Source organism: Pomacea canaliculata, linkage group LG14 (genome assembly GCF_003073045.1).
Source record: "Pomacea canaliculata isolate SZHN2017 linkage group LG14, ASM307304v1, whole genome shotgun sequence".
Classification (NCBI taxonomy): domain Eukaryota; kingdom Metazoa; phylum Mollusca; class Gastropoda; order Architaenioglossa; family Ampullariidae; genus Pomacea; species Pomacea canaliculata.
This window is the reverse complement of record NC_037603.1, coordinates 13,696,672-13,707,287: the sequence shown is the minus strand read 5'-3', so window position 1 is coordinate 13,707,287 and position 10,616 is coordinate 13,696,672. Positions and strand designations below refer to the sequence as shown.

Sequence of the window (10,616 nt, the reverse complement as noted above, 5' to 3'; positions counted from 1 at the left end):
AAAGCACGTAATAACAAGTACTTTTTTTTATTAGACACCTGGCTTGTTAACATTTAATCATCAGTAGCCCTATATACATATAAATGTTCAGGTTGTGCTCGATGACCATGATTGTTCTAAGCGCTAGTCATTGTTGTTTTGGGTTATCTTGCTGTTATTACAAAAAGCCAGAGCTGTTTTCTACAGCACTGTCCAATAAAATGGTGCAGATACAGGTTGGGGGAGCTTGGTTTATTTAGTCCTCACATTTTATTTAAATACATTGAAAAAAGTAAAATGAAAGTGTAGACATATGATAATGTTTCCCAGAAGGCAGAATGCTAAGTGTCCGTGCACCTGACGATTGAGCAGATGGACACAAAGAGAACCCAGTCCACAAAGTCAAAACCCTAAACTATTAACCTGTAATGGTTAAAGGCCAGAGACAGGGTTGTAGAGCTTAGAGTCTGTGTCAACTGATGATCTTCTCTTTAAATGTCGTTGGAGATAGTTTGGCGAAGCCATGAGTAAAAGTTACAGGAAACCAATGGTCTGGGGGAAATGTTATAGACATTGGAACTTTGTGGTCAGCATGCTTTGTGTCTAAGATCAGACATGTTTGGCAATACATTTTTGTTACATTTTAATATATTTTCAAGTGTTTCTGTGTTTTGACCCTTCGGCATTTTGCCAAATTAGAAAAGACTTTCAGGAGTTTTCTCAAACTATTGTTACATTTAAGTCTATATACATCCCTGACAAGCCTAACAAGACTTGTTTGTGGTCTTGCTGTGACAAAAATCTGAAAACCAGAGTTTTGAGTTTGTAGAGCGTTACCTACAGTGAATATTAAACGTGTAAGTCGCTTGACAGTTTTATTGTTACAAAAGACATGCAAAGATGTCAATGAAGACACAATGACAAAGCACACTCAGGTGATTCGGTCAGCTCTCGATATAACCTCTATGTCTTCATTGACATCAGCTGTGGTTTTACCGATATGGCTCAACACTCTCCAGGACTGAGGTGTTTGGCTCAATTGTTGCTAGCGACCCAATCGCACGAACGGAATTGTCTCAGTAATTCTCGTCAGGTGGACGTACAATAAATGCAAGTGCCTGAATCACAGACTGCTAAGAATAACAGATGAAGGTGGCCTGGCTGATCTTGCTAATAAGCATTTAAAGTTTCACATCAACAAGAAGCGAGCACACGATTCCTCGTCGCCCCACGTTCGTGAGCGCCATTGATTTTGACCAATCGTGGTTTTGACTAGAGAGGAACAGACGAAGCTTGAGTATTATTTGGTAGACAAAAAAAAAAAAAACTTCATAGGAATACTAGCATGTTCTAAAAACTTTAATAATAATAATAATAATAATAATAATAATAATAATAATATAATAATAATAATAATAATAATAATAATAATTACTTAAAAAATAAAAATAAAAAATGTTCTATTTATAGGGCATTTCTCCAAACCGAGGCACAATTGATGTGTCTTGTAAGTGGATAAAAAAAGACATACCATATCTGGAGAGATGTAGGCGTGGCAAGCGTGTTAGAATATTATTGTAGGAAACTAATAATTGACGTCACGCACTTCAATCATCCAAGAAAAGTGACGAAATAAGTTTTATACGAGATGTAAAGTCCCTGCCAGCGTAGTAATCCTTCATTTCTTCAGGAGTGCTAAAGCTTCTCAGTTCACTGCAAAGAAAACGTGCGCATCTGACAACGGGACTACCAGGACTTCATCCAATGAAACAGTCACGTATCATCTTACCATCATTTACTAAAATTGTAAAGATTGGATTGGATGATATTTTCAGTTCCAGGATGCAAATGAGTTTATTTCACACTAACTGGCGACATATTGGGAAAAGATTTTTATAAGAAACGTGATTGGTGGACTGGAGAACGACGATGACAGGTCATTATGTTTATAAGGTGCTTGATGAGGGAGGACGCCATTTTGACCTGGGTGCTAGAGGTACACACAACTACTTCAAGCTCAACTCTGAATTTGTTTCAGTGGGAAAAGATCCTCTCTGTGAGTAATTCTTTTTATTAAAATTTTGTTTAATTAAGCACTTATATTAAACTTCACATAACAATTAGCAAATGGGTTTATAAACTAACGACTTTAAGAATTTCACTATACCATACTTGTGAACAAGTAACATCAAGGACTTTTGAAGAATTATTATCGGAACTTAGTTTTCGTTAGCTGTGTTAGCTATAATTTTCTTACATAGTAATGTGCATATCCGCCTATCTCTCTGTGGTGTGGTTTATGAGTTCGCGAACCAGCTTTCACGATTGTGTATATCGAAATCTACGTGCGACATCAAATGAGAAAAAAAAATCTTTTTAAAAAGAAAATAAAAACATACTGTTGACAACATCGAAAAAAGTAATCATTATTTAAGAAATTAAGAATTGTACTAATCTATGTTATAGATATGTTATTTATTAGTTCTTACATTTTGGATATTTTGGACAATTTAATGATTCAAAAAAATTAATTCATGTTGTCTTGAAAATACAGATTGGACTTCAAGTAATTGTTTCTTGCTCCGGTGCATAGTGATATTGTAGCACCCACGATAATAACCTTAAAAGAAAGAACATAGGAGCAATAAAAAAAAAACCTTAAAAACTAACCTAAAGAGAGATAAGAGAGAGTCTACATATAATTTAGCATCTTTTGATGTTAGCTGGTGATTGTCACTATTTTATACAACACTTGGTGTTTTATATTATGATAACATACCTCCATCCAAAATTATGAAAAGCGTTTGCTCGAGGAGTTAAGTATCTCGTGTGTTTGATGTTTTCTCTGGGAGTGTGCACTAGACAGACTAATTCTGATACATCAAAAATAAGTTCGAACTGATATCAGACTCACTGCACCATTTGTCACATCTGTAAAACTTGGATTTTAAATAGAGCTCTACATACGTGGAACATTTCTTTCAGTGACAATGGGTGGAAATTCATCCAGTAATCAGCGTGAACCTGGTAAGTTACAATTTTATTGGTTTCTTCTTTTTTTGTATTGAAGTATCGTAATGAAAATTCCATCTATTGAGCCATCCACAGATCGTGAAGCCAGTTTTCCATGATTATCCTCCAGTTGATTATTTAGTTTATCGTGAAATTATTTCCTAAGTACTCCTGTTCATCTCTTGTTTCTAAGCGCAAACAAACTCTTCATTTGTAGTTAAGGCTGGAGTGAGAGATGGGCGAATTGTCCAGCTGACAAGGTCCTTCACACCTTTTCCTAGTTGGAGCAATGGCAGCTGGAAGTAAGCTCAATATTTTTAAAATTAGTAAACAGTGTAAGAATGTTTTCTGTACTTATAAACACAAACATATTTTTTCTGGTGTTTCATACTACCTATATTTATAAGCAGGCATCTTCATCATCACCTGTTTGTTATACTTAAGCTTGTCCCTGTCGTTTAAATATTTATATGACGCGTTTGAAGATCTATCTATATATATAGGGAGGTCGTGTATTATTTTGTGTAATAATAGTGTCTTGTGTCTGACGTCTTGTGTGCGTCATTTCTTCCACGTCACTTGAAGCAGAAAAAAGACGTCATATATCAGAGAAAAGCAGACAGTTGCTCTAAAAATGGCCGAGAGAGCGGGGACAAGAAATTATCAGTATTTTTTAACTCACTAGTAAAAACCTATCATGTCAAGAAAGGTACACATATAATGAGATATTGCTATATCTAGCGCCTCCAACAATCTATACAATCATTTACAGTAAAATTTGAAGCTATTAATACAGATAAATATAGTGTAGTAAACACTTTCAGAGGAGGTAGTTACCAAATTGTTGGAGCTGGTGTTGTGATGTACCAGTCCAGAGATGTTCCAGGACCAATCAGAAGCCAGCTTGGATCGGTAAGTCATAGTGAAAATTATCTTTCATGCAACATTTTCAGATATATATATATAGTTTATCACTGACACTTGAAACCAGTTAAAGTTACTCAATTGTCCTCATCATGATGCATGGCTTCATGTTGAAAAATCTGGCGATCATATATGACCCTTTGATACCATATACATCTCACCACAAACAAATTGAACTCTGAGGATCGAAACACAATATACCGCAACCATTTGGTTTCTTTGGACCTCTTTATTTGCAAATTTTTCAGAGGACTTGGTGTCATACCTTAAATTCAGTTTTATTGTTTTATTTTTTCATTCAAAGTGGTACCCTATTACTCGAGTGCAGAGGTGAAATGTATACATGAAGATGTAATTTTGTTTTTCAGGTAAGACATAAAGTAATGCTCTCTGACAAAAGATAAAAACGAGTTCATGATACGAGAAAGAAATAAGATGTGTCTCATAATAGGGCCAATCGTAATAAATTGTTAGTTTCTTTTCTCTGTCACAGGGTAGCGTAAGTTTTGAAGGTAATCATGCCACGATCACATTCAACCGAAATGATGGAAATCTTGTCCAGTACTTTCAGGGTTTCTGAGCATCATATCTGGGATGATACAAAACACATTCAGAACTTGGGATGCGATCTGTGCTTTTCTTTATTATCATAAAAATTAAGAGATGTGGATACTAACAACCGTTTTGAATGTCACACCTATTTTAGTTTTCAATGTTACATTATGGAAAATAATAACTGAGTAGAACTCATTCAGCAAACAATCATGCATAATTCTTTTAGTTCTTTTGCTCTGTCGCTTTACTCCAAGTAGACTGCTTTGAAAATTCGGCTTCAGGAAAATGTAAAACCCGTTGTGTGATAAAATACATCATTTTAATTTGTTTTTACCGAAAAAGTAAATTTATTTGACAATTTGCGTGAGAGTATGAACATTTTGTTGCATCAGCTTACCTTTTGTTTTAATTACTCGTAGTCTAAATTTACTTGTAGAATATTTTTGTTTGCCTAAGAAGAAAATTTGAGACAGAAATGGCATTTAATCTTTTGTGTTTTCATTAACCCTAAATAAACAATCAAAATAGTAGATGACTTTGTTTAGACATCAAGACTAAAAATTAATGATGATAGAAATGAACTGGTTAGGAAGTATTCAGAGTAACTCAGTAAAGAGTATGTCTGAGCTTTAAATGGAATTCTAGAACTTTAAAATACCTAGAATATGGTTAACGAGTCATTTAAAAGGCTAACAAAGAATAAACTATGATGATAACTTTAAAGAGACTTTGTTTCTTTTGAAAATATGAATTGAAAGAAATTTGACTCCTATTGGTAGAACAGCTAAATTGAAAGCGATTATACCTTTGTAAATCTATGATTGCTGTTGCCAATTAAACCAGACTTCTTCATAAATTAGTTACAATCTTTAATCAATTCTTCATATGAAACCAAAACCCACATAAATTCAGCAGAAAGACTAGTACTAAATCCGCTCAATAAGACCATCTAAGTATGCCCTGTATTTCCCCTTTTATGTTGGACTTAACTGTCATAGAATTTTAAAAAAGCTGAAATACAGTAACCACTGATGGACATGTATAATATACATCCGCTCAACCTGACACACAAAAACACGTAATAACAATTACTATTATTTTATTAGACACCTGGCTTGTCAACATTTAATCATCAGTAGCCCTATATACATATACATGTTCAGGCTGTGCTCGATGGCCAGTATTGTTCTAAGCGCTAGTCATTGTTGTTTTGGATTATCTTGCTGTTATTACAAAAAGCCAGAACATTTTTCTACAGCACTGTCCAATAAAATAATACAGATACAGGTTGGGGGAGCTTAGTTTACTTAGTCATCACATTTTATTTAAATACATTGAAAAAAGTAAAATGAAAGTGTAGACATATGATAATGTTTCCCAGAAGGCAGAATGCTAAGTGTCCGTGCACCTGACGATTGAGCAGATGGACACAGAGAGAACCCAGTCTATAAAGTCAAAACCCTAAAATATTAACCTGTAATGGTTAAAGGCCAGAGACAGGGTTTGAGAGCTTAGAGTCTGTGTCAACTGAGGATCTTCTTAGACGGTCAAATGTCGTTAGAGATAGTTTGGCGAAGCTGTGAGTAAAAGTCAAAGGAAACCAATGGTTTGTGGGAAACGTTATGGACACTGGAACTTTGTGGTCAGCATGCTTTGTGTCTAAGATCAGACATGATTGGCAAGACTTTTTTGGTACATTTTAATATATTTTAAAGTGTTTCGGTGTTTTGACCCTTCGGCATTTTGCCAAATTAGAAAAGGTTATCAGGAGCATTCTTAAACTATTGTTACATTTAAGTCTTGGCTCCTTTCTGCCTTTTTGTCACTTTTTTCGAGAACAGAAGACGGGTCTTCGCACAGATTTTGAGAATGACTCAAGCAGACATTTAATTCTTAGTAGTCGTTAGGAAAATACACGGAAACGCCATCTGTTGCTCTCTGTTCAACCACTTGGATGACACTTTGCCTGCTGGACGTTGCTGCATCTGGACCTCTCTGAGGCATCCTACCTTCTGCAGGGATGCGGGCTGCTTCGCTTCGGATGCCTGGCCGTTGACCAACAATCCCTGCTGCTCTACTTCCAACGTCCATGGAACCATTTTGAGGAGAATCTGCATCTGTGTTATTGCTACGGTCTGCCTCTGTTTGCTTAAGTTTGATGCAGTGGGTCGAGAGCTACCTGTACATAAGGTCTGATAGAAAGAATGAGCTTAGTATAAGAGATAATTGAGAAAGTTCTGGGTAGCATATGGGCAGGATATTTTTTCCGAATATCATTAGAATATGCTGCAAAAAATAGTCAATGATGAAATAGCACTGCACGTTACCTTGAACGTTGCCTCCAGGTTCCGTTCCTCCATGACGACAGTAATTGTATAGTGACTGTGGGGAGCCACAGTTATCTCGCTTGTCGCCGAGGTGGTCACTCTCTCCTCGTGTTTTTCGCCCGTTGTCTTGGTGACCTATGGGAAGTTGATACTAGTGTACACAGAGTAGATTCTCTCTCCCTGTATATGTGGTTTTGTGTGTGTGCTTGCTTGTATACGATCAATCTTCAAGATGAAAAGGAGGAGGAAGAGAAGAAAATATAAAGGAGGGGAGAAAAAACTAGCAAATAAGGACAATAAGAAAAAGAAGGCAAAAAACCCCACCAAAACCAAAGACTACAAAATAAATAAGAGAAAAGAGAACAACAAACACAAAGAAGAGAAGGACAAAGAATATAAGTCTGAGTCTGTTTCTGGCTCTTACCTGAACGTGAGTTTCAATTTCTACCCCTAGACTGCTGTCCTCGGCTATCTTGGGTATCCCGAGAGTAAAGTTAGCTTTGCCACCGATGGAGAAGCCTCGCTGGTAGGTGACCTCGACAGACGCTGACCTCTCCTTCTGGAAGTTGAAGTTGTACTTCTGCTCAGTGTCCGTGTCGTTGTTGAACCTCGTCTCCAGTCCGATCATTTCTGGTGTTGCCTGTCTCCTTGAGCCTCCTTGTTTGTTATTCGCATCTGTCTGAGGGCATTGGGAAATAATATGAGTGTTCCTAAATTTCTTTAACAATAATATAACAAAAATGTTCACACATATATATATAGGCTTGAATATCACATTTGGAATTGATACACTGGGATTTTCTGTCTTTCTTTTACTTCTCGTATTCTTGTCTATCTATTTCTTATGCAAAAAAACAGGTTAACAAACATGCAAACAATCATAAAAGCATGTTCACGAAAGCATATAATAGAATGTAACTTGGTTAGGACATGCTAATAAAATCACTGTTGTCCTTATGACAGCAATAAAAACCAGCTTTACTTTAGTGTTTAAAGAAAATGTGACAGTCAGCTTTTAGGAACCAAGTAAGCAAATTGTTAGGAATTAAAAACTACTCACAGTGACCATGTTAGCAGAAAATGTGGATTCCATTAAGTTTATATCAGTCTTCCCTTGCTCAAAATAGTAGTAGTTCATTGGCACGTCTATTACGGAGTTCTTTTTTTTGATACAACACCTCCAAAAGCTGTCATCATTCGTAATTAACAAACAAAAATTAGTTCTGAATCCACCAAACATATCATGATACAATCTTCTTATTGTAATTATCGTTATAACCATAGTTATCGATATTTTAAAGAACAGTTTACAAATAATAAATTTGCAGCCAACGCTGTACAATTGTTATCGCCATGATGAAAGATAAAGTGTAGGTTGTAGTCGTTAAAACTTGTTATTACTAGTATGGCAGAGCCTGTAATAGCATGAACAAAATGATTTATATGTCAGATTGCTATACCTATTTCACACATACACACATTCACATACATACATGTATATGCTCTCTCTAACACACAGACATTTACACAAACTCACACAAACACATACACACATATATACTCTCTTTCTCAGAAACACACACACATACACGCATACACACTTCTCAAACACATTCCCTTTTACTTTGCTAGAGACAGTGCTGATTTTAATTACTACTTCTCATCAGACACATTGACCTACACACATTCACTCTCATGTTTTCCCATGACCATGTACGCACCAGCTATAGGAGTGAAGGAATGATTCCCAAGCTTGGTCTCCAAGCACCTTTTCCACATCAACGATTGGAGCATCTGGTCCCTCATCTTGCTCTGGGAAGGCAATGCTCTCTATCAACCCCATATTAGCTGCTTCTCAGGCATTTCTTCTCTTCTTCCTTGTTCACAACAAGGGAGAGCATTCTCGGTTCGACACAGAATCTACAAAAGTATATATATAAGTAGTATAGGCATGTTGTTTTCACCCCCTATTTGGGGAGCCGTTTTGGGGAGCCGTGACGTCACACCCGCCGGAAGTCGCACGGGGGCGGCCATCTTGCCGGAAGTGGCATGGAGACGGCCATTTGATGAGTCATATCCGTGGCGGCCATCCTGTCGACCATCTTGCCGGAAGTCGCATGGGTGCGTCCATCTTGATGAGGTCATATCCGTGGCGGCCATCTTGTCGGCCATCTTGCCGGAAGTGGCATGGAGGTGGCCATCTTGATGAGGTCACGAGCGTGGCGGCCATTTTGTCATACCCCCTCATCTTGTCATACCCGAGTGATGGTTGTTTTTGTATTTGTGGAAAATGTATTGAAAGAGCCCATTTCGTCAAAGCTTAGAAAAGTATAAACTTTAATAAACTTTGTCCACCAGTCGCCACGAGGAGGCAGGGCTTTGTTTGACTGGCAAAAATGTGTTTGACGCACAAAGAACAAGAAAAACTTTTATCACAGCTTTGAAGATATCGCAGTCTAAACGGAGCAGCAGTCTCAAATATCCAACGGTACGGTAGTCACCCCATCGGCAAGGACCTTTCGCTTGATGTACAGATAGGACAAGGAGTTGCGGTGTTGTTGGTAGGTAAACATAGATTTACCATCTGTTTTGAAACCGGTGTTGCATCCACCGCTGGCTTGCTGTGTCTGTAAAACCTGTTTGAAATGGCTGTGGTCAAGTTGATTTTGGTATTTGTTTAGCCCCTTGGTGCTGAGTTTTTGCGTGTCGCCGAAACAAATGTAAGTTTTGCTGCAGAGAGCCACGATGCCATCGCCTGTGTACTCTGTTTTAAACAAGCCCGGTGTGCGTTTGTCGTCGCGAGCGCGTTGGAGACAGGCAGGACAGGCAGAGGGGTCCCAGGGTTTGTGGTTTGTTTTGCTGTGCACAAAGTCTCGGTGATGTTGGTCGCATGCTTGTCCCGGGAACCATTGCGTGTATTCTTGAAAAAACTGTTGTTGCAATTCAGGACGGACGGCATCTTCGAAGCGAGGTGCCGCCAAAGCCATGTACAGCGAGTCCGTGTCCATCTCGCACAGCTGAAAGTTGCTGCGGTCTACGTACTTGTCCACGCAGTCGTAATAAAACTGAAGCATTCTCAGTTTGGCGTACTGGTAGACGAAATAGCCAATTTGCAAGGGGAGGCCCCAGTTGATGTTCTTTTTGGCCATCTCTACCTCGTACAAGTCTTCCGTCAGTTCCGTCAGTTTTTGAAAGCGACTGTCGTTTATCAGTTTTTCACAGTCAGAGTCACCGACGTAGTAAATGTCGCAGTGCTGGCGATGTTGGTGAGCGTCTTGCCGTAAGCACTGTTGCCTAGCAGTTTGAAACGTTTCGCTCAGAATGTTTTTGGACGGATCGCTGTCTCCTTGGCGTCGCGCGCTGGTGACCATGTCGCCAAAGGCCTTAAAGCAAGGTTTGGGTTGGTATTCTATCACCAGGTAAACGGCAGTGACTATGAGACCATTTTTCAAGATACCATTTTTAACAAAGGAGTCGCTAGTAAAACTTTGTTGCCGACATAGCTGCCGATGAGCGTTTGTGGAACAGGTCAACAGTTTATATTTTTCCGCGTACGCTCGCATGAAAGGACAATGTCGGAGCGCGTGACATGAATGTTTTGAAGATGGGCGTCATCTCGCTAAACCGTTCGCGCAACGCCTCGGGGACGTGAAGATCGCACTGCACCAGGCCGAACAACGTTTCGTCTTTCACGGCGGCTAAAATGTCGTTTTCGGTGGGATATCGTTTGGAACTGTAGGAGGGGAGCTTTTTACAGCGTATAACGGTGGAGATTTGGGGGTTGGTCTTTTTTGTCTTTCCCATTTGCACTCCCACATT

At 38.5% G+C, this 10,616-nt stretch overlaps 2 protein-coding genes across 2 annotated transcripts; one reads left to right on the top strand and one right to left on the bottom strand.

The window, feature by feature from the left end:
• Window positions 1-1,622: 1,622 nt before the first annotated feature.
• Window positions 1,623-4,782, top strand: LOC112554979. Its single transcript, XM_025223071.1, has 5 exons — window positions 1,623-2,035; window positions 2,965-3,006; window positions 3,209-3,293; window positions 3,816-3,903; window positions 4,409-4,782. Exons 1-5 carry the CDS (start codon window positions 1,909-1,911, stop codon window positions 4,493-4,495), a joined length of 429 nt encoding a protein of 142 aa, XP_025078856.1. The 5' UTR covers window positions 1,623-1,908; the 3' UTR covers window positions 4,496-4,782.
• Window positions 4,783-6,363: 1,581 nt separating this feature from the next.
• LOC112555642 lies at window positions 6,364-8,720 on the bottom strand. The gene is made up of 5 exons (XM_025224077.1): window positions 8,519-8,720; window positions 7,858-7,984; window positions 7,222-7,476; window positions 6,798-6,932; window positions 6,364-6,645 (listed from the first exon to the last, which is right to left on the bottom strand). Exons 1-5 carry the CDS (start codon window positions 8,638-8,640, stop codon window positions 6,364-6,366), a joined length of 921 nt encoding a protein of 306 aa, XP_025079862.1. The 5' UTR covers window positions 8,641-8,720.
• Window positions 8,721-10,616: the final 1,896 nt, after the last annotated feature.

Excerpts from the sequence above, each read along its gene's own strand:
- LOC112554979 (XM_025223071.1), top strand. The coding sequence starts at position 1,909 with ATGACAGGTCATTATGTTTATAAGGTGCTTGATGAGGGAGGACGCCAT. Across the intron at positions 3,294-3,815 it reads TGGAGCAATGGCAGCTGGAA|AGGAGGTAGTTACCAAATTG; the intron begins GTAAGCTCAATA and ends AAACACTTTCAG. Across the intron at positions 3,904-4,408 it reads TCAGAAGCCAGCTTGGATCG|GGTAGCGTAAGTTTTGAAGG; the intron begins GTAAGTCATAGT and ends TCTCTGTCACAG.
- LOC112555642 (XM_025224077.1), bottom strand. The coding sequence starts at position 8,640 with ATGGGGTTGATAGAGAGCATTGCCTTCCCAGAGCAAGATGAGGGACCA. Across the intron at positions 7,985-8,518 it reads TTCCTTCACTCCTATAGCTG|CTTTTGGAGGTGTTGTATCA; the intron begins GTGCGTACATGG and ends GAATGATGACAG. Across the intron at positions 6,933-7,221 it reads AAATTGAAACTCACGTTCAG|GTCACCAAGACAACGGGCGA; the intron begins GTAAGAGCCAGA and ends AACTTCCCATAG.